Below are 23,204 nucleotides of genomic sequence, written 5' to 3'. Positions count from 1 at the left end.
GTCAATATAAAATGGCTGTTTCGGAATTTTGTTTTGGTTAAAATATTTTCGGTAATTTGGCTAATATCGATATTGTGCGTATGTGTATTGTATACGCAAGAAACAAGACATTTATAACCAAAAAAGTGTTAAACACATCGTGAAAGTATTAAAATGGCTGTGTAAAAAAAACATTAAAAATATTTTGTAACTATTTAGGGAAATTACCATTTATTGGCACGTCATTGGAAATTTAATTTGCCTAAATTAAAAGTTTAGAGATTAGTGGATATTAATGTGGATGTGAACGTGCTTGTATCATCAAAAAGTTGTATTTTTTTAATTTTATTTATTTTGGTTCTTCGCTTATTGATAAAAGTGAACAATAAATACGATATACAATTAATATTACAACAATGCCACGGGAAAAAATGACAAAATCAATTTAATGATTTAAAACATGCCAAAAGTATTAATGTTTACACAAAACTTTTATAGTATATTATGGCATAGTGACTAAACCTAGTATAGACTAAATTGATAATAATTACAATAGAATAAAATACATTTTACAGAATATACACCAAAAAAATAAACAAAAATATAACAGACAAAGAGACTGGACAGAGGAGTGACGAAATAACAAATTAAAATTGTACAGAAATAAGAAAGTTATAGCACATTTGATTTATAATAGTAAAGCAATCCTATCACTGTCGATGTTCCAGTGAGGAAAGTAGGGCAGTTTTCGACGAGATCTCGTGCATGCAAGCATTAAAATTGGCGTGACTCATATATATCAAAATTTTCGGTCTACGCGTGCACGCGTGATTTATGTTAACGTATTTACCTTTAATTTTGTGTTTACTTTTAGAGCCAGACGTGCATTTTTTTTAATGAAAAAAATATTGTGCGTGCACGCTGCCCTACTTTCCATACTGGTCGATGGTAGTTACAGTGTTAAAAATAATTAAAAAAAATAATAATAAAAACTACACCACAGCATGGTGTAGTGGTCATAGTCCAGTCTGAATAGTAGGGTAGTTTTCGACGAGATCTTGTCTGCCCGTGCATGCAATCGAAAAAAAGCATTTGGGAATGATTAATTATGTTGCCCTTAATTAACCTGACATTTAATTTTTATAAAGGGTGGGATTTTATGCCATTTTTAATGCCTTAAGGCTGTAAGGTTGCTTCAACATGGATGTTTGTTCTGGAAATCAAATCCATGACCTCATGTACGGCACAATGTTTTGTCTAAAGCCGAACAACATTTAACCGGTAGCGTGGTGTAGTGGTAAGAATACTTGCTACAGCACACATAAGGTCGTGGGTTCAACCCTCATTGGTCTTATGCTGTAGCGCCTTTAAGTAAGGCGCTATTAACGATATGAAAAAAAAAAAACATACATGACTCGATTTTTTTTAATTGTTAAAATTAGTTTATTGTTCATGTAAAATTTAAAAACTTGGTTGTAGAGCAACTTTGTTAACTTAGTCTTATTTTTGATATTGGACATCCCTGTCTACATATTTTTATATACTTATTATGGACTTTATATAGGTCTTATTCGACAATTGTGTGTTCTAAACTTTTATTGTATTATGTATATATATTTAGGAAATTACAACCTAATCATAAAACTTTTTGATAATGGCATCCAAACTTTCAACAAATCTCTCAGATATTTCCCAATTGTGTGATCCTGTTGAAATTTTAAATGCTTTTGAAGCAACACAGAAGGAAGAACAACAACATTCTGAACAATTAATTGAACTTTTTAAGACACAATTCGTGTTTGACGAAAAAGTATCAAACCTAAATAACCTACTTCCAAATTTGGAACTTTTAGAATCTGATTGTACAAGTTTATGTGGAGTTGTTAATTTCACTTGCAATTTGGCTGAAAATATCAGTTCGAAAGTCAAGTTATTAGATTTGGCAAAATCTCAAGTTTTTGAAGCGATTCAACGAGTTGATGATGTTCTCGATCTTAAATTTTGTACTGATGGTGTAAAATCAGCTTTGGAATCTAATGACTATGAAAAAGCAGCTGCAAATATTCATCGATATTTGTGTTTAGACGAAAACGTCATCAAGCAAAGTATACCAGAGGGAATAGAAAGTTCAAGTGTTAAAGCTTCACTACACATTCTTGAGGATGCTCGCAAAGAGATGACAAGGATTGTTGAGGAGCAATTTGATCTTGCTGTTGCTAATAACGACCTTGCATCAGTAGAACGATTCTTTAAAATATTTCCACTACTTAAAATGGAGGACCAAGGTCTCAAAAAATTTTCAAAATATTTACAGCAAGAAATATCAACCAGTTCAAAAGAAAATTTAAAACAAGCGTTAAATATAGATTCATCGCAGCCTAGATATAATCTAATTTTCTCAGATGTTTTAACTTTGTTGTTTGAGGGAATAGCACGAACCGTTGAAAAGCAACAGCCCCTGGTTGAAACTTATTATGGTCCAGGAAAGTTGCTTGTTTTGATTAAAAACATTCAATTTGAATGCGATGTTCAAACCAACGAGATTTTAACAAAGTTTTTAAAAATGCGCAAATTCATGGAAACTGTTCAACAAGTTCAACAAACCATGTTTGTGTCAAAACGGTCTGAAGATATTAAAACTGTTGACCCGCGGGACTTGGAAAAACTTTTAACAGAAGCAACAGTTATCAGCGCTCGCACTGAACTCTACCTCAGGTTTATAAAACGAAGAGTTCAATCTGACATCAATACTGTTTTCCCAACAGAAGAGACCAGACAACAAAAACACAAAGAACTGCTTACCTGGATCTCGAATTGTGATCTTAATCATCGCATACAAGAGGTAGTCGGTTACTACATTATAATGGAGGAGTTCTACATGAGGGAGTCGATTGCGAAAGCAATCCAAATGGATAGTTTTGAGAAAGGAAATCTCACAAGCAGTATGACCGACGATGTTTTCTTTATATTGAAACAGTGTATTAAAAGATCGATGACTAGTTCGTCAATAGATTGTGTTTGCGCAATGCTAAACCATGCCACAAGCATTTTGGATGCTGAGTTTAAAGACACTCTTTATAATCAAATCAAAGTTGGTTTTCCATCCGGTGGCATGTTGGATAATATCAGCTCTGCGTACAATGTAATGCAGAGTACATTTCAACAAGGAAAATTACAGAGTGTGGATGAACAAAACAATGAAATTCGGCAACAATTTTTATGTACTTTAAACAACTGCGAGGTATCTAGTGACCACATTCACACTTTAAAAAATAGTTTGGATGCTGAAGTTAACAAAGTTTTCAGTGATCTATCTGATCAGGGTAAAGCCAAGCTTGAAAGTTTGTTATCCGATTTGGGGCTTCTATCTTCAAAATTTCAAAGTGTTTTACAAAATGGTTTGACAGAGCTTAGTTCGTCATCTTTAAAACCCGAACTTAAACCTTGGATCTCAAATTTTCTTTCAGTTTCTCATAATATAAGCGAAGATGATTTGGCATCTTACGAAGCAAATGATCCTTGGATTCAACAAATTATTTTCAACCTTCAGTCAGTAATCAACAAGTTTCAATCAACCCTGTCGACAACAATATTTGATCAACTTGTTAGTCATTTAATCAACGAAATTGTAGTTCAATTAGAAAAGGTGATTTTTAAGAGTGTTTTTAATCGACTTGGTGCCTTATTTTTTGACAAAGAACTTCGATCTCTTGTTAATTATCTTACATCTATGACATCATGGACTGTTCGAGATCGGTTTGCGAGATTAATGCAGATGTCAAGTATATTAAACCTGGAGCAAGTTTCTGAGATCAGTGATTATTGGGGTCAGGGGTCTTTGACCTGGAGATTGACCCCTGCAGAGGTCAGACAAGTTTTGTCACTTCGAATTGATTTTAAATCAGATGACATAAGAAAATTAAAACTGTAAGAAAATTTAAATAAACAAATTCGAAAAGCTCTAAAAATATCACATTTATTTAATAGGCTTTTATAATATATTATGAACAATAAAGAGATGCCTAATATTTTAAATTGCACAATTTTACTGCACCCAGGCTTTATTTATATTTTATTAGGCAAGACCAGAAAAATATTATTCGGTATATTGTTTATTAATTAAATGACGCTACACTTGCAATTGTTTTTTTTACTTTTATTTATGTAACAATAGTTGTTTTTGGGCATATCATACAGCTTTCCTGTTCTTATTACGTCATTTCCGTTTATCATTTGCTTATTAAAACGTCATTTTCGTAAAATTGTATTAAAATTAATATAACGAAATTCAATCTAATTTTTTTTAAATAGGTTTAAATAATATGTAAGGGTAATCGGGCTTGGATAAATATGGTTTTATAAACAGATTTCATGAACGTATAAACGACTTTTTTACATGCTAACAACGAACGCTGATAGCACCAATAAGAATGAGGTTGTTGCGATGCTGATCGAGGTGGAACCTGCCCCGTTGCACAATTCTAAAAAAAAAAAACTATTTTAAATACACTTACTTTTAATATAAAAAGTACGCTCTGCGGCCTAAACATAGAATTTCATAACAAGAACCCCAGTTTCTAGCTGTATTTGACAGTTTGGCAGGATTATGTACAGTTCATAGCACTTTACTTAAGGGCGATTTTACATGAAAGTATTTGGAATCAACGCAAGTGAAAGTAGTGAAAGATTATTTGCTTTACTTAACAATTACCATCGAAAGTCAGTTGTTAAATAATGCTGAGTTGGTATTTGGGCAAAAAATTGTGTTTACAAACTGTGTAAGTTAAATAATAATATTAAAAACGTACCGGTTTCGCATACGCTATGACATTGCGTTCCGAGGCTTGTGCTGTTACAATTAGGGGAAGGTTGCGTCATATTGGTGCATTCTCTTAAAATACTTGTTAATTCTGGGGTGGAAACGCCGCCTAAATATAACATAAGAAATTAACGAACCCTAAAAAGATTTGTAAAATAATTTGATTTTAAACATTAAACTTCCAAGAAAAACTTAAGGCCGCTTTAATAATACCATGCTCCGAAAATATTAGAAACATTTTATAAAATCTTTTAACAAACCTATAGTCACAGAGTTAATCGTTTGAGTTCGTACAGCACAACTCTGCAAGTTGTCAGGGCAAGTAAGATTGAAATGAGGGTCGACGTCAGGGCCCTCGCACCCAGGGTTGACTAGTGGCAAATTGAAGTCAAACGAACATTGGTAACATTGCAAAGCGAAACCTTGAAATAATTATCAGCAGTGTTAATTTTTTGGTATTTATCTGTTTTTATATTGTATGTATATATAATTTTTGTATATATTTTTATCCTCAATGTGGTAAGGTCGAATGCGCGACCTAAACATAGAGTAACATTAGCTAATCCGACCCAGTCTCGAGTTGCCTTTAGCAGTTTGGAATATTATAGAGATTACAATTGCCCACTGTCCAGTAATTTTTCTGCTGATTAAGTGCTGGCTCAGCAGGAGATTTTACCGTTTATAACGCCTTCCGCACGGCCGCTACAGCATAAGAGCAGTGGGGATTAAACCAACGACCTCATGGGCGTGTAGCAAGTGTTCTTACCACTACACCATGCTGCTGCTTACCACTACACCATATTCTGCAACGGTAACAAACGGTTGCTTTGTGAAAAATAAAAAAAAGTCAAAACCGTATTAAACTTACTTTTTGCAAGAATGGAAAACAGAACAGATGCGAAGAAAACAAAGAATTTCATTCTAAATTTATTGCGTCTTTACAATTAGCTGGTAAACTCTCTAACTGATAAATAAATTTAAAACGTCCACGTTTTCATTCTAATGCGGAAGCAAATTTATATACGATATTGTTTATTGCGATAAGAAATGAGATGTTCTGTTATGTATACAGCTCAAATTACTAACGCAATAAAACGACGTTTCCGTTTGGGGCGTTTATTTATGGGGATCTACAAAGATCTCAATTTTTTTTGTTAATTAACCATAAATATAAAACTGCTTGTGTGGATAATGTGTTAAAATATACTAGTTGGTATTATTTTTAAAAACTAAATTAACAAAATTATTGCATTTTATTTACATCTCTAATTTTAACAATGTACTGCCGATTTCATATTTAAACAGTATTTAGATTATACATTAATTAACTATGCTTCGTTATATTTTATATATCACGCGCTATACAGCTAAACAATATAAAAATATTCTATTTACAAGCTCTAAATGGCACAATAAGGTATTACATAGATATTTATCAGTTTTTTTTTAATTACACCAAAGCTTTAATGGGCTGGGGGGAAAGTCCCGGTTTCGAGAATGATAATCTTGGCTGAGGTTTTGGACTCGGGCCTGCTCGTAGCAAACGGGATTAACATTATCAATGACGTCGCTATCAAAGTTGACCACTGCTGTCGAAGATGTAGATTGGTGACGTGATGACGTTGGCGAGTGGTTTGATGACGTCACAGGTTTGGTGGTTGGCTGCTTGTGTGAAATGTTAAGCATCAGTAGTTTCTCAGCTTCGGATATTTCGGAGGTTACAACTTTTTTACTTTTTGGTTTTTGAACAGATTTTGTTGCCCACGGAACAGGCGAGTTTGCCTTACAATAAAAATATTTTTTTTTAACTATTACTTAAAAAATAAATAAACCAAGATTTTACCTTTTTGATTTTGGAATTTACCAACGGGGGTTCTGACGTTCCGCTTTTTGTCTTTAATGACGTCACTTTCCTTTTATCTGAGCTTACTCTCACTTTTTCTTGTGCTTGAAGATTCCCCTTTTCTTCCATAGACGTTATTGCATCTTGTGCTGATGACGTCACTATACCACTTGTTGATGACATGACAGTTTCTTCTGAAGTCGAAGCCTCGTGATTTTTTAAAAGTTTTTTTACAAAATCCAAACTAGCTTCGTTTTTGTTTGTCTGTGACGTTATAATAAAATATTTAATTAAATGTAAATATTACAAACTAAGCAAATAATTTACCTGTTGCGGTTCGGCGTTTTCAGGTACTTCAACATTTGTATCGGTTATAAATTTGGCTGGCAGGGGACGGGCAAGAGGATTGTTTTCTGCCAGCAATGACGACAGTTTTCTCAGTTTTAAAATTGCATTTGGAATTGTTGTAACTTGGTTGCCTAAAAAATATTATAAAACAAATTTTAATTAATTAAACAACAATTACCATGTTTGCGACATAATTTCAATAATTCGAACTAAAACTATAATTTATATTATTAATTTTGCTTTTCCTATACACTATATTGCTTTTCCTATACACTATATTAAAACTTAACACTTAGCTTAATATGACGTCACACATACCAGTGACGTCAATGGTGCCTAAATTTCTACATTTTTTTAAGCTTTGGGGTAGTTCTGCGATGCTGTTACCAGCCAACCGAAATTCCTTCAGGGATTTCATTTCATCAAATTTAGGAGGAAGTTTGCTGACCTGTAGCGCCACAAAATTTTATTTAATTTTTTTGAAACGGCGCTTCTAATAAAATTGTACTTACATTGTTGTCTGAAATGTTTAGATATGTAACAAATCTCATTCGAGTAACATGTTCGGGAAAATCCTCCATTTCGTTTTTAGCCAAGTTTAATTTCTCAACCTTTAAAATAATAGTGAATTTTTTAAATAAAATCAGGATCCACTTTTAAACAATTTTGTTGTGGCAGTTTAAATGTTTTAACTTTATTAAAACTTGTCGATTGTCCGCCCTACTAGGTACATTTTACTTGTGGTAATATGGTTGCAGTAATTTACCGACGTACTACAAATAGTAGATTATTTATTTCCAGCCCTTAAATTATATATATATATCATTCACGAATTTCCATTTTCCATGGAAAACTAATTTTGTTTTAACAATACCATTTATAGTTGTTTTATAATAGTCATGGCATCCGACTACTAGCCGAAAGGTTTCAAGTTCCCCAATAGAATACCAAACAAAACCTATTACTTTAAGGGAATAAGGTTAAAACATTCACTATTTAGTTTTTTAATCCTACTGCTATTAGGTTTTTGATTTCTTCCAATGTTTTCAACTTGTTTCCGGAAAGGTCAAGCTCGCGTAAGACACCTTGTGGTGTCATTGTCGACGTTATTGTTGGTGACGTCATGTTAGTAATTTGGTTGTCGTTTAATCTCAAAATCTGATAAAGACAATATTTAAGTCGCAAATTAATGGTATAGTAGGTATAAACGTTGAAACAATGACGTTCTAAGTTTACCTCGAGTGACCGCATCACCAATATGTCACTGCTGACGACATTGAGTTTGTTAAAAGATGCGTCAAGGAAAATTAAATTTTCTAGTTCGTAAATTTGTCCTGGAAGATTATTCAACCTAAAATGGTAATTTTTTTTTATTTAAGCATAACCATGACGTCATGACAACACTTACGTGTTATGGGAAAGGTTAATTTTAGTCACACGGCCCCATCCCGCCAGTTTCTGTGGAAACTCTTGCAGTTCATTATGAGAAATGTCGAACGAGGATAAAGCAACCAGTTTGCCGACGTCACTTGGCAGTGTTGCCAGTTTATTTCCGCTCAAGTCTAACACCTTTAACATTTTCAACCTTCCCACGCTATCTGGAAGTGACGTAAGATTTGATAACGAAAGATCGAGTTCCACCAAGTGTCGAAGTTCATTTAAAATTCGTGCTGGAATTTTACTTTCTAAAAATTAATTATATTTCAATGAGACATTTTCCATTAACTCTTTTCACAGTAGTCTTCCACTGAAAAACTGCTTTTTTGTTTCTTAAGGCCTTAATTTTATTCAAATCTTTTTTGAAATTTTTTGTTTTGTACCGTGAAAGAATAATTTTTATTAAAATGTCTAAAAATCTTTGCAATCAAACACAAAAAGTAATTTAAATAAATTTAAAATATAAATAGGTTTTTGGGTTTGGTGACCATGCCATAACATACTTAAAATCTTTATGTAAACATTAATACTTCTGGTATGTTTTAAATCATTAAATTGATTTTGTCATTTTTTCCCGTCGCATTGTTGTAATATTAATTGTATATCGTATTTATTATTTACTTTTATCAATGTGCGAAAAAAAAAATGTAAGTCAAATTTCTTAAAAACTTGCCCGAAAGTAAATTTCCACTCGCTTTAAAATGACGTATTGTCCTGGGCAACGATCCGTGACACTCTAGTGACGTCATTTTATTATTCGAGATATTGACATATTTTAGTGATCTCATGAAACCGAACGGCTGGGGTAGTGACGTCAATTCATTATTCGACACGTTCAACGATTTTAGTGACGTCAGTTTTCTTAATGACGTAGTTAAAGACGTAATTTGATTATCAGCAATATTGATTTCAACTACTGATCTAGAAATAATATTGACGTCATTTTTTGACTTTCACGACAAAATAAAAGTTTTACCGCAATCAGACAAATATTAAAAAAATACAAAATTACTTTAAATCACCAACACTGGGCGGCAGTTCGGAAAGTTTGTTTCTGGAAACTTCGATTTTTCTCAAAGAAATCAAACCACCGATCGATTTAGGGAGTTTTTCCAGATCGTTATCCGACAAATTTAAGTTTGCCAGTTCGTTCATTTCACCGACCTTAAAGAAAATACAAAATGTTTTTTTTTGTTATTTCAAATAAAGTTATGAGTTTAAAATTAGGCTAGTAGTGTGGTAAATCGGTCATTGGATAACCAGCTAAAAGGTTTCGGGTTCGAGCCGTAAAAGTATAAGAATACTAAAAATCGAAAATATAAATTAACGATAACCTACCATAGATTTAAGTTAAGGTTAAACCTCTGGGTAGGGGTATAAGATTGAAAATTATATATTTTAAATAATCCTTAAAGAAATAAAAAATTTGGCGAGTAACCGTAATAATATTAAGTCAATTTGAAAGTATGCATGACTCAATCAAATTTTTAAAACAATTTTTTTTTTAATAACGTTCCTACCTCTCCCATTATATTAATGTTGTTTTTAGAAAGATCGACAGTCACCAGATTAGGCATCTCTTTTAACTCTGGAATTGACCTGATTAGGTTTGTTGACATATCCATGTTCTAAAAAAATATTTAGTTAAATTTGTGCGTCTTATATTTTTAGATATTGTATTTAACCATTGATTTTTTTGGGTATAAATACTAGTCAATTTCCTGCCTTTAGTGACTAAAAATTAAGTTATATGGTCGCAAAAAATACTTTTTACTGGTTCGCCACATAAATAAAATTTATTGTAAGACCGTTACATTTAACATGTATACCACTTATCGTCAACCAAGCTCTATTCTATATGGGGCGGCTTTACGCAAAAAAAGTTTAATAAAATACACAAATTTGGTAGCCTAGTGTACTGGTCATGGCAGCAGGCTAGCTGCACTAATGTAATACTATTTGCCCTCGATACCGGCGTTCAGGGATAGCCCAAAACAGGTCCAAACAACACATTCATATTCAAAAAAATACAAAATAAAAAAAATTATAATCTAAAAACTGAATTTTATTACCTTTAATTTCTTGAGATCTTTTAGTTTTTGTGGAACTGATTTTATTTGATTTTCAGCACAGTCTAACGAGGCCAATTCACTGAGTTCTGACAACGATTCAGGCAACGCTTCGATTTTGTTCGCCTTTAAATCAAGGATTCTTAAGTTTTTCAACTCGGTGAAACAGTCAGGCAGAAATTCGATGTCATTTTCACAAAGATCGAGAACTATTAGATTAAAAAGTCGTCCAACATTCGCATGAATTTCTTTTAATTTGTTGTTGGACAGATTCAAAACTTGTAATCTAAATACCATAATGACGTTGTTATTTGATTTTAAAACTTTGATTTGTAACGTCGCTTTTTTAGGGGTTCACTTTTACTTTTTAGGTATTTGCCCATATTACCAAAGACTAACCAACCGAGTGGACATTCTCTCGAACAAAAAATTATAACGCATTAGAGGGTTAAGAATGCGAAGGTTAAAAAATGACTCATTGTCGCTAAAAGGAAATTCTCGGTCAAATGTCAACTCGATAAAATGGTTTTCGGTAATATAAAAATCGGATTTCTTAACATAAACTTTATTGCGTAATAATCAGTTCGCTTGTTAAAATTATCTTACCTTTGAAGTGATGAAATTTTGGAAGGAATTACTTCAATTTTATTGTGTGATGCTTGTATTGATTTGATCCTTAAATCCAGTTTATCTTTTTTAGTATCGATTTCGGGAAATCTACCGATTTGGTTACATGAGATGTTTACCATTTTGCTAATTTGGTAAATTGATTTTGGAACAGATCTGTTCAAACATGTAACATTGTGTTAGTGAAGAATTTAAACATAGGCATACAAGTTTGGTTTAAGTGTGATAGTGTAGGATATTATCAAGCGTATTGCTCAAATTAACTTTTAATTTGCTTTTGGTTTAATAGAAGTTCACACCGTTTTATTACATTTCTCAAGGACGCTACAGCTTAGAAGCGGTGGCAGTAAAACATAGAGCCCCGAGTAGTAAAGCCGACAACGTGGTGTAGAAACCGGCAGCGTGGTGTAGTGGTAAGAACACTTGCTACACCACGAGTTCACGGTATGAACTCCTGCTGAGCCAGCACTTAATCAGCAGCATAATTACTATAATCTATAATAATCCAAGCTGCCACAGGCAACTCGAGACTGGGTCGGAGTAACTGATATTACTCTATGTTTAAGTCTCGCATTCGACTTACCCACATCGAGGATAAAGATATATACAAAAAAAATGAAAAGGTATTTAAAGTACTACACCCTATTGCCGTTAATACAAAAAATAAAGATTGGTATTAAAATTCGTCAATCATTTATTTTTACTTTAGGGAGTTATTTCCAACGTCTAACATCAAAAGGTTTGGCAAAGTTCCAATATTTGCCGGAAGAGCTCTTAGCCGATTGTGTGCTGCCTTAATAGTAACCAGTGCTACGCATTTATGGATATTACGTGGAAGTGACACAAGTTGGTTATAAGTCGCGTATACTTCTTCTAGTGACGTCAGATTCGAAATGGAGACGGGAAGAAAACGAAGACTAAAAATAAGTGAAATGAAGTAGGAAATTAACTAAAATTAAAAACAGAAATTAAATATAACCTTTTAAACTCGGTTGTTATTCTATGTTAATAAAACAAATCTTTTAGTTATTTTTAGCCTTTTATTTAACTCTTTTAAATCCGTTTAGTTGCCTACTTTTACTTGGTTGCTGTTCAAGAAAAGTACAAAGGGTTAAATACTCCCTTTTTTTTGTTTGATCAACCACAACAATAAACGACTTTATGACCTAACACGATAACAACAATAAACTATTTATGACGTCACGCACCTGTTACGCGAACAATCCAGGTGTTTAAGGTTCGTGAAGTCTCCGATTTCTTGGTCGATAACTTTTAGTTGATTTCGGGAAACATCGATTTTTGTTAACTTGGTGCAACATTTTTCAAACAAAAATTCGTCTTCGAATAGTTCCAAAGGTAAAGTTTGAAGACCTAGTGATGAAAGGTTAAGAGCAAACGTTCCGTCCTTTTCTGATGCAATGATTGTTCCTCCGGTGTGACGTAGCAATCGCGATAACACCCGATCGGCTTCCTTGTCACGCTGTTTGGGAGATTTAAGATTTCGTCGTCGTTGAATTGAAGCAAAATCTAAACTTGCTCGATTTGCTGACTTTCTCTGTGGCATTTTTAATACAATTTTCAATTTAATATTTAACACTTCAAGTTACAAAATTTTAGCTGTTATGAACAAACAATGTTGTTGTTACTAGTAAAACCACGTTTTGATGTTTGAACTTTTGGATAGGATTCCACTTTACTTTTCTGTCTAGACCTATTGAAAACTAAAAACAACATTTTCTGTTTGCAAAATATATTTATAACTGCCTATATACATTAGCCCAGATTAGGTAGTATGTTATACTAAATGATTAAATACAAACTTTTAAAATCTTTACTTCGCGTATTAAGATTATTTTCATCTTTTGCAAACCAAGTTTAACCATTATTTCAAACTTTAAACTTGTTGCTCAGCAAATTTCACATGAATTTAAATTCATTTTTATTACAACATTACAAGCCTGCCTAGCCCAGAAAAACAAACACGACTCAAATTTGTTCTACTCAATTCCATTGTCAAAATTTAATATCAAATGGCAAAATTAAATCTTATTTATCTGCTGTTGGTTTCTATTTGCCTGAGCCCAAAAATTAAAATTTATTATTTTATAGAATTAATTTGATGTTGTGACTTAAACCTATCAAAATATTAGGATAATAACAAGTTCTATTATAAAGTCTAAGGTTTTGTGACGTCATAACTTCTCGCTACATTGACAACACATTAAAAAAGTTAACTTCATTTTTGCTTATTTTAAAGTGCTATGGTTTTATTAAATTTTAATCATGTAGGCCTTAAGTTGTGCCTGAAAGAATAAAACTTAAAAAATGATTTTTAAAATTTAAACCTTACGACAGTACACTTAAAACTGAGTTTTAAAATATTTTTGTTTTTGCGACAATAGCTAAAATTTCTTATAAAGTTTTTTGACAACTTCTAGCCTCGAATGACAAATATTTGTTTAAAGCCACTTTATATGCCGTAATAAATAATATCTGTGACGTAACAATGCTTTCCATTATTGACGAGTGAAAGTTACTCAAACAAAAAGTTTAATGTTTCACTAGGGTTTGTTTAGCATAAATAGCAAAGGGCGTTGTGCGAATCTTATTACAACAAAATTAATAAACTCTAATTTAATTTGAAAGATAAAAATAATTATAATAAACAAAAATGGCTTTAAATATTATAAATTAAGTAATTAAATAGTATAAAAAATACTTTTTTTGTTTAAAAATTAAAACAAATTAAAAGTTGTTTATTTCGTTTTAAAATTAAATTTGATACGAGTCGAATAAATATTAATGGGTTTAATTTCTTATGACTAATTGCGGGTAACAACAATTTGGTAGTTATGACGTCATATTTCGGATACTATTTCTCAAAAAAAGTTTTCCATACTGTTTAAAAAGTGTTTTTAAAAATTTTAACTTTTGTATTTTAGGCGGGGATTGACTTGTGGGCAAAAAAGGGTTAAAAGATAACGGCAACTATAGACCTCTCCATTTGTAAAAAAATTGAAATTTGTTATTTTGACATACGCTTTTTTAAACGCAGTAAGAGGTTGTATAGGCTTGTGTGTGTTTTTTTGTAAAAAATTTTAAGATTTCTTTCAAAAAAATGTAGAAATATTTTACAATCTAAGGCAATAAATCTTCAGCATTTAGCATACTTTAATAAACTCTACAAAAATACTTATTTATTATATTTATTTATAATAAAAGTCAAGACATAAGTGTTACAAGGAAAGTTTGATCGTCTCGTAATTTAGCCTAACGTTTAGGTGGCGATATAATAAAGGTCCTAATTGTATTAAACCCTCACCCTTAACTGTTTATTAGGACGAGACGATCTCCCTAATTTAGTAAAGCCTAGGATACCCCGCTTTAACGGTCCACCGTAAAAACCAAGTTGGCTAACTCTGTTATTTATATTAACATGTACGGTAGGTGTGTAAACTTACTTTTAATATTCGATAAAAACTACTAAAACAATACTTGCGATAAAAACATAAGAGTAATAAAACAGTATAAAAACAACACAACTACACCTAACCGCACCCAAGTCAGAACTAACGTTTTGGTAGGCGCTACATACAACATTCGGCGCTACATTTCCGTTTAGGGCAAGAAATCCCGATAAGGTTAATTAATTAGATATACTAGGGCATATACAGACTATCAGGTGTCATGAGCCACCGACGCATGACCAAACATATATGTTACACCCCCCCACTTAAATACAACCAACTCCTGTGGTTGAAATACTACGAAAAACAGATTCCTTATGACATAAAGAAAACATCAACATGTACAATACTTAAAGGTAAAAAAAAAACGTAGACCTGCAATAACATTGTGATACAAAAAGTGAAACAAACATTTAAATACTACTAAAGGCACGACAACAACAAAATCTGAACTTTTACGTTACAGGAAAATTAAATACAACAACAAACTATTTGAGTGTAAGCGTTAATAGTGTTTTAAATAACAGATACAATTAAGAGTAAAAAAAAAACAAGAAACGCATTATAAACTACAAAACATGTTTAAGTGAAAGAAAAAAACAATACTGTTGGTTATGATCAACGCAAGTCTAAAGTGACAATAATGTGCAAGTAAACAAAAACGAGGGCAATTTAGTGAGGTAATAAAAAAATAACAGTAAAAAAACAGTCAATGTAAACTAGATGTCAATAACCTCAATGTCCGGATAGAAGTGAGTCCGCTTTCTAATGCGTTGGGGACGTGAAGTTGTTGGTTCAGTTAACACCAAATTGTCACTATTTTCCATTGGTAGTCCCACATGCGTTGCCTCACTGTCTGGGGTTAATGTGGGTTCAGTGTGTCTTGCATTAAGCATGTTCCCTAGAATAGGTGGCCTCACACAGGTTGGCTCGTTAAAAGTATATGATGTTGCTTCTGTTGAGGTCCCTGTAAATAATTTTAACCGGTTAAAATGTACCATTTGGGATTTACCTTCTTTATTTTTTATGACATAATTAACGTTATTTAATATCTTTTCTACAATAAAAGGTCCCTTATAAGGTAAATGGAACTTCTTCGATTTATTTAGAGGTATGGCTGGGTTCGTTAAAAGTACATTATCACCAATTTTAAATGGGACGCAATGTTGTTTCTTGTCGTAATTTCTTTTCATGCGTTCTCGTTGTTTTTCCAAGGTTTTACGGGCAGTGTCTTGGGCTGACTTTAGGCGTTTGCTTAATTCTTCGACTAGTGTCTTGTATGGCGTTGCTTCTGTCGGACAGCCCGTTCCTGCGTCGCCTGGCAGACGTAACTTGTGGCCGGTCAGCAAGTAGTGCGGCGAATACCCGGTGCTTTTATGAATACTAGCGTTATAGGAGGCTACCACTGCGGGTAGAGTGATATCCCAACCTGTTTCATCGCTTTGAACGTAATTACGTAGCATGGACGCGATAGTTCGATTGTTTCGCTCTACGCCTCCATTTCCGGCTGGATGATATGCAGTTGTTCTTGATTTTTTACTACCCATAAGCTTGAGCAGCTCCTGGAAAAGTTGACTTTCAAAGTTTGTTCCACGGTCAGAATGAACTATTTCAGGCACCCCATGTACCGTAAACCAGTTGCTGAAAAGTATCGAAGCCGTTTCAGTTGCTGTCTGGTGTCGCATAGGCCAAGCGCGTACATACTTTGTAAAAATGTCACACGCTACGAAAATGAAACGGTTTCCGGATTTGGTTATGGGTAGTGGACCCATCACATCTATTTGAATGCGTTGCATTGGTCGATCTTCTGACGATGGTATTAATGGCGCTTGTGGGTTTTGAGTCGCTCTTTTATTAAGATTACAGTCATTGCATCGTTTGCAATATGCTTCTGTGTGACTTCTCCACTGATGCCAATAAAATCTTTCATTTATTTTGGCGCAGGTTTTGCTAATTCCAAGATGTCCGCCACCATGTGGACTATCGTGAAATTTTATTAGGACCGTATCTATTAAAGAATCAGGCAGTACAACTTTGTAGACCATTTCCGCTGACAAGGACGAACATTTTTCACCAAAGTAAACAATATTATTTCTACACACCAAGTGGTCGAATTTGTTCCAGTAGTGTTTACTGGCTGGAGGTAATTTCTTTACCGTTTTTTGGTTTGGTCTTATTCCCTTTTTTAACCAATCAAAAATGGGGGCTATGTTTTTATCAGCCTGTTGTAATTCCGCGATTTTTGTTTTTGATATCTCTGGCTCGAGGCTGAATTCCAAACTTTCAATTGCGTTGCAAGGTTGTTTATTTTGTTGTATATTATAGGGAAAATCATCGGGAATTGGCTCCAGTCTGCTAAGGGAGTCGTCATTTCCATGTTTCTTTCCTGGCCGGTGAATTAGTTCGAAATTGTACCCAGCTAGATGTTCCACCCATCTAGCGCATTGACCATACAACTCTTTTGATTTCCATAACCACCGAAGCGAAGAATGGTCGGTGCGAATGGTAAATTTATCTCCTATCAGATAACATCGAAATAGTTTCGTGGCAAATACGATAGCCAGCAATTCTTTTCTTGTGGTACAATAATTTCTTTCGGCTTTTGACAAAGTTCTACTACCATAGGCAACCACGTGTTCTTTTCCATTTTGTTCTTGGGATAGAACACACCCGATGGCGTGATTATGTGCATCGGTGTCCAATATAAAAGGCTTGTCAAAATTAGGGTATTGAAGAATTGGAGTTTCTGTTAGTCGATGTTTTAAAGAAATAAATGATTCCTGACATTCATCAGTCCAGTTAAACTTTTTCCCCTTTTCTGTTAGCTTATGTAATGGCCCGGCAATGTTGGCATAGCCTTTAATAAATTTCCGGTAATACGATGTTAAACCAACAAATTGACGTACATGTTTTACATTTTTTGGTATTGGCCATTCTTTGACTGCTTTTATTTTGTCAGGGTCACATTTAATTCCATCGCAGGACACAATATGCCCCAAAAAACTTACTTCATGTTTAAAAAATGAACACTTTGATGGTTTTAAAGTTAACCCAGCCGATTGTAGGCGAGCGAAAACTTCTTTAAGGCGCCTTACATGTTCTTCAAAAGTTTTCGAGTACACAATGATGTCATCCAAGTAGGCTAATGCCCCCTGCCATTCAATCCCGTTCAGTACAATACGCATAAGACGCTGGAAACTCGCTGCTGAATTACACAAACCCATAGGCATGACCTTGAATTCATATAAACCCATGTGGCTAGCAAAGGCAGTTTTCTCCCTTGAGGCTTTGTCCATTGGAATCTGGTAATAACCAGACCGAAGGTCTAGTGTGGAAAAATAAACAGACTGAGACATTTCGTCTAGGCTTTCATCGACTCTGGGTATTGGATAGCTGTTTTTCTTAGTGATGGCGTTGACCAGCCGATAGTCTACACAAAACCTAGTTTCTCCTGATTTCTTTTTTACTAGAACCACAGAACTTGACCAGGGGAACTGAGAGGGTTGAATTAGATCCTGTTTACGCATTTCTTTAATAATTTGTTCAACGTTGTCTTTATATTTATGGGGAACACGCCTTGGCGCTTGTCGAACAGGTTTACTACTGCCCGTGTCTATTTCATGTTTGACAAGATTCGTCCTTCCTATTTTATAAGGCGAGGTGGAGAAGACACATTTATATTGCTTTACCATTTTTATTACAATCTGGCGTTGACTTTCTGTCAGAGTTTCGCTTACATTGACGCTATCTTCTGCGTGATCTACTTGATGTTGGCTCAAGGTAGGCTGTATTTCTTCAACCGAATGATCATGTTCAAGTAACTTAAAACAGGACGGATTTTTGCATGTACATTTATGCGATGCTTGATTGATGATAGCACAGGTACCAGGTATTCGGCAACTATCGGAACCTATGGCTGAAACGGGGGATACTGTTGCTACTCGCACACCGTTGTGTAAAATGACGCTATCATCGGTCAGGTTAGCTATTCTTACTTCAACTAAATTCGATTTTATGTTGGTTATTGCCGAAGCGACAAGAAGGCCATAACGTTCACCAAATTCTATATTTCGCTCCACCAAAACAGACATGTTAGGTATTGAAGTTGCTATTAAATTATTATTACACTTTGCTAACAGCCTTAACTCCGTGAAAGCTGGAACGGAAACTTCCTCTATTAGAAATGCCTCATGGCATTGAAATATATAAAGTTTACTTATAATGGGCACTGACGTACGACCCAGGGTTAAATAATTGGATTTATAACATATTTGACATTTTTCCCTTTGTAAAAAGTCCAGTCCCAGAATGAAGTCGTGGGAAATATCTGGGCTTTTAAACATTTGTAACCATGACGTTACATTCCCCAAGGTAACTGGTAGTGATGCCATGCCAGTTATAATTAGAGGACTACCATTAGCGCCCACTAAATTAGGGGAGGACTCGGGGGGTTTAGTAACATTTTTAGTGTCTTTTCTTAGTTTATCCCAAACACGCTGGTGCACTAAGGTAACACTGGCACCAGTATCCAGCAAAGCGCAAACAGGTAAATTTTCAACTAATAAATTTACAAAACGACGTAACAAATTACCTTGTGCCGCATTTTTAGTAATAGGTGGAGCAGGTTGTTCGGGTTGAATACTTTTTTTACGGGGTCTTTTTGTTGTAACTAAAACCTCGGGTCGGGTCGGGGTTGGTATCGTGGACGTCGTCCCAGTCTGCTGGTGTGGTCTTCTATAAGTGTTACGAACGTTATACGGTATATTTTTGCTTATATACCTAGGACAATTTTGTCTTATATGTCCATAGTCAAAACAATAAAAACACTCTTTCTATAGGGCACCCAGGAATCGGGCCTTTCCTTGTATGGCAGTCTACGTGACGGCCCAGCCATTTGTGATTTTATCAAATTCATTTCTGTCTGTATTGTCGAAATGGTTGTTGTTATTTCATCAGTTTTCTTTTGTGCAACAGTTTGCATGTTTTCGACTTTTTCAAGAATTAGTGCCAGGTCATTTTTGGAAGATTGTTTCTCAACGTTCGCAAGCACCAATGAATGTGACGATGTGGAGTTATTGGCTTCCATGGCTTGGTTAGCAGCTAATAAAGAATCTCGTTTATTTTCTTGATTGTTTTGAATTAGGTTACGAAGATTGTGATTTCTAAGACCGCGTAGTAGGGAAATGTACATGATTTCATTTTTCAAATTGCATTCAGCCGCCTTAGGGTAAGCCCTATCCCCCAAATTTCTAATCGCATAAACAAAAGTGCGTACATCCTCTTCAGGCATTTGTATACGTTCGCTAAGTTGTGTTCGTATCTTAAAGGCATGTTGGTCGTTCACTGTTGCTTTTATTGCCCTACTGATTAGTTCGTCGAATTCAGGTGGATATAAACTCGCATCTTTTTCCTGGATTATCCATTTGAGATCTTGATCAATACAGCTTATAAAAATATGTTTTTTTTGATCGTTCGTAGCACCAGCGCTCTTACAGTAAGAGTTAAACACATTTAAAAATTCATTAAAATCCTCGCCCATAATAAATCGAGGCGGTGTTGTATATATATTAAAAGACATAGTTAAATTGTAAAAGGTAAGAACAATTTGTAATATTAAAATAGCTACTATATTTAACTAGAGTCCTGACTATATCTAACAGAGCTAGCACGGTGGCGGGGTCCTGGCGCGCTCGCCAATTTGTTACAAGGAAAGTTTGATCGTCTCGTAATTTAGCCTAACGTTTAGGTGGCGATATAATAAAGGTCCTAATTGTATTAAACCCTCACCCTTAACTGTTTATTAGGACGAGACGATCTCCCTAATTTAGTAAAGCCTAGGATACCCCGCTTTAACGGTCCACCGTAAAAACCAGGTTGGCTAACTCTGTTATTTATATTAACATGTACGGTAGGTGTGTAAACTTACTTTTAATATTCGATAAAAACTACTAAAACAATACTTGCGATAAAAACATAAGAGTAATAAAACAGTATAAAAACAACACAACTACACCTAACCGCACCCAAGTCAGAACTAACCTTTTGGTAGGCGCTACATACAACATTCGGCGCTACATTTCCGTTTAGGGCAAGAAATCCCGATAAGGTTAATTAATTAGATATACTAGGGCATATACAGACTATCAGGTGTCAGGAGCCACCGACGCATGACCAAACATATATGTTACATAAGTTAGTAACTTTTTTATTAGCCTATTGCATTGGGATGGTAAATTTTAGTCCTTTTTAACTCCGTTCTATGTAAGCACCATTCATTATTTGGTTATTGAACTGCAGATTTCTTATTAAACTTCAGATTAAGTATTGGCTCAGCAGGAATTCATGCTATTTATAGCGCCTCACTCAAGGGCGCTACGGCATGGGAGCAGTGAGGAACGAAATAGGGATATCATGTAGTGAAGTACATCAAGTGTTTTGACCACTACACCACGCTGCCAATTTTTAACGTACTATTTGTTGGGACAATCTTAAAATTGATAATGCAGTAGCGAAATAGTGAACAATCAAAAAGAGAAATTATTTAATTTACATAGTTGGACTACGCTAGATTCTCTAAATGTTCAAGGCACCTCCTTTTACCTGCCTGTTTCGGTGCAATTAGTTGTTTATACTTGCATTTATAAATTAAAAAAACATTGGTTTTATTTTTTTGATAAGATTACTAAAAGCGCAAGAACAAATCGCAAAGAGATAATCTGTTATTAACAAAAAAATGACTTAAATATACATAACAAATTTCATGTACAGTTGACGGTCCTAGCGAGCATATTGCGCATATCAAACATAGTGGCCACATACATTCTAGAAACACCCGTAAAAATTTGGAGCTTTTTAGCCTTATTCACCTAGTTATAACTGCGGAAAATGCGGAATATTTATACCCTTTCTCAATTTTCTTTTGCGACTTCCGCTCTTTTTCGTATTTATTTTAGTATTACTCGAACTGGCGGACAACGCTAATAGAGAGACGGGCTTGCGGGTTTTTTTGACACATTGTGTCAAAATTTTGTGTCACGCAAAATGACACATTTTATGTGTCATTTTCTGTGACACAATTTTTGTGTCATTTTCTGTGACACAAAAATAGTGTCATTTTGCGTGAAATTGACACAAAGTTGTGTCATTTTTTTGTTCCACGATAATTGTTACATAGAAAAGCTTTAGATTGTGTGTTATTTACTGCCAAGACTGATGAATAAGGTCTTCTCTTTTGCTTACTCTAGCAGACAAGGTTAGCTATTGAGGTTTTACGTGTTTATAGGTTTAAATTCTAGATTTTTTCGTTGAAATATGAATTTCAATGTTAGATTTTTTAAGTTTTTCTTTATTCTGTATCACGGTATTTATTACTTAATTTTTTACATTTAATAAGTCTTAGATTTTGAATGGTTAATTAATGTGTATAAAACTTCAGAGATTAGTTAAATTCTTTTTTTATTTTGAATTTATTGAAAATCGGAAAACAAAACTCTACATTAAAAAATAAAAAAATTGTAACAATGGCACGACCTTATATCCTCTTGCAGAACCTAAAAATAATTTTAAATAAATTTCTGATGTTTAAAAATTTGTATTGCTCAGTTATGAAGTTGTACAAACAACTGGTTAAGTAGTACTATTAAAATTAAAACTGGTTATTTAATAAACAGATTTTAATAATGGTATGTCTTAAAAAGTGACAGTATTTTTGCACTACTTAGCTATATTATGTGAACTGCATCAATAATGCAAAAAAATCTGGGTTTATGTCTTTTGAAAACACTTGTTTTTTATGTAATGGTACTTTTGCAATAATTTACACGACTTAGTTTATAAATGGTTGTTTTACTGCACACCTAAGTTAGCTTAAAAGTATAACTGCGAGGTTTAAAAAACAACTTGAAGTGCTTTTAATTTTATACCAAACTAATTTAACTTACCAGTTCAGCATTATTTACTGAAATATTTCTTACAATTGCTAAACCGTTCACAAAGACATCCCCTAACAACAATTAAACAGCAAGTTTGTGCTGTGATGGTCTTTGTTATTTCTAATAAATGTTACAACTTTTAATATTAGCAATAAAAGTATAAGGAAAATTTAACAAAAATATAAAAATATAAAATTTTCTTGTTCGCCATAATCTATCACTTCAGTTTTAGATTTTTTATAGCCACTCTTTATTAAATTGACAGAATGTATCATCTTTAAAGGAAAACAAACACACGGTGCATTTTTTATCATTAAGTGTCGCTAAAAACGCATCTGATGTTTCACCAGAGAAAACACTAGCCATTGAATTACTAATTTTTAATAACTTTAAAATATTTATTTTTTGTTATTTATCTTAACTCTGTAAAATGTTTTTTGTTTTCCATGACCACTTTTAAGCATAGGGTCACATATAATAAAAATAATATAGCCTATTATGATGTGTTAATTTTAACTCGCGATATAACCAAAACTTGCCAAAAAAACAACCATGTGACTTTACTTTATTCTGAATTGCATACAAACTTACGCTTTATTAAATAAAAAAGGCGTTACAAAAAATACAAATAGTAAAACTACATAATTCATCCATCACGAATAGCGCTCGGAAGTGCAAAATCTT

At 33.7% G+C, this 23,204-nt stretch overlaps 3 protein-coding genes across 4 annotated transcripts; 1 reads left to right on the top strand and 2 right to left on the bottom strand.

Annotated features, from left to right (window-relative positions):
• Positions 1-1,448: 1,448 nt before the first annotated feature.
• LOC145753817 (conserved oligomeric Golgi complex subunit 4-like) lies at positions 1,449-4,252 on the top strand. The gene has a single exon (XM_082570267.1). The coding sequence runs from the start codon at positions 1,634-1,636 to the stop codon at positions 3,908-3,910; it is 2,277 nt and encodes a 758-aa protein (XP_082426393.1). The 5' UTR covers positions 1,449-1,633; the 3' UTR covers positions 3,911-4,252.
• On the bottom strand, positions 3,856-5,806 carry LOC145753819 (uncharacterized). Its single transcript, XM_082570269.1, has 4 exons — positions 5,667-5,806; positions 5,059-5,220; positions 4,788-4,907; positions 3,856-4,460 (listed from the first exon to the last, which is right to left on the bottom strand). Exons 1-4 carry the CDS (start codon positions 5,716-5,718, stop codon positions 4,372-4,374), a joined length of 423 nt encoding a protein of 140 aa, XP_082426395.1. The 5' UTR covers positions 5,719-5,806; the 3' UTR covers positions 3,856-4,371.
• Positions 5,807-6,021: 215 nt separating this feature from the next.
• LOC145753816 (uncharacterized) lies at positions 6,022-12,735 on the bottom strand. Of its 2 annotated transcripts, none has more exons than XM_082570266.1 (15): positions 12,331-12,735; positions 11,827-12,039; positions 11,102-11,278; positions 10,499-10,781; positions 9,947-10,054; positions 9,439-9,590; positions 9,096-9,347; positions 8,398-8,670; positions 8,226-8,340; positions 8,004-8,147; positions 7,502-7,600; positions 7,308-7,437; positions 6,969-7,120; positions 6,663-6,905; positions 6,022-6,580 (listed from the first exon to the last, which is right to left on the bottom strand). In XM_082570266.1, exons 1-15 carry the CDS (start codon positions 12,684-12,686, stop codon positions 6,245-6,247), a joined length of 3,033 nt encoding a protein of 1,010 aa, XP_082426392.1. In that variant the 5' UTR covers positions 12,687-12,735; the 3' UTR covers positions 6,022-6,244. The 2 variants fall into 2 exon arrangements, with proteins under 2 accessions (XP_082426392.1, XP_082426391.1); XM_082570265.1 differs by having other exon boundaries at positions 6,029-6,580; positions 6,642-6,905.
• Positions 12,736-23,204: the final 10,469 nt, after the last annotated feature.

The sequence above is a fragment of the Corella eumyota genome, chromosome 5 (assembly GCF_963082875.1).
Source record: "Corella eumyota chromosome 5, kaCorEumy4.1, whole genome shotgun sequence".
Taxonomy (NCBI): domain Eukaryota; kingdom Metazoa; phylum Chordata; class Ascidiacea; order Phlebobranchia; family Corellidae; genus Corella; species Corella eumyota.
Note: the sequence above shows the minus strand (reverse complement) of the source record. Positions and strands in the feature narration are given on the sequence as shown.

Coding starts and splice junctions, on each gene's coding strand:
- LOC145753819 (XM_082570269.1), bottom strand. CDS start 5,718: ATGAAATTCTTTGTTTTCTTCGCATCTGTTCTGTTTTCCATTCTTGCA. Junction 5,221..5,666: donor GTTTTCCATTCTTGCAAAAA/GTAAGTTTAATA, acceptor AATTATTTCAAG/GTTTCGCTTTGCAATGTTAC. Junction 4,461..4,787: donor TCATAGCGTATGCGAAACCG/GTACGTTTTTAA, acceptor TTTTTTTTTTAG/AATTGTGCAACGGGGCAGGT.
- LOC145753817 (XM_082570267.1), top strand. CDS start 1,634: ATGGCATCCAAACTTTCAACAAATCTCTCAGATATTTCCCAATTGTGT.
- LOC145753816 (XM_082570265.1), bottom strand. CDS start 12,686: ATGCCACAGAGAAAGTCAGCAAATCGAGCAAGTTTAGATTTTGCTTCA. Junction 10,055..10,498: donor AAGATCTCAAGAAATTAAAG/GTAATAAAATTC, acceptor ATATTTTTTTAG/AACATGGATATGTCAACAAA. Junction 7,601..8,003: donor AAATCAAAAACCTAATAGCA/GTAGGATTAAAA, acceptor ATTATTTTAAAG/GTTGAGAAATTAAACTTGGC.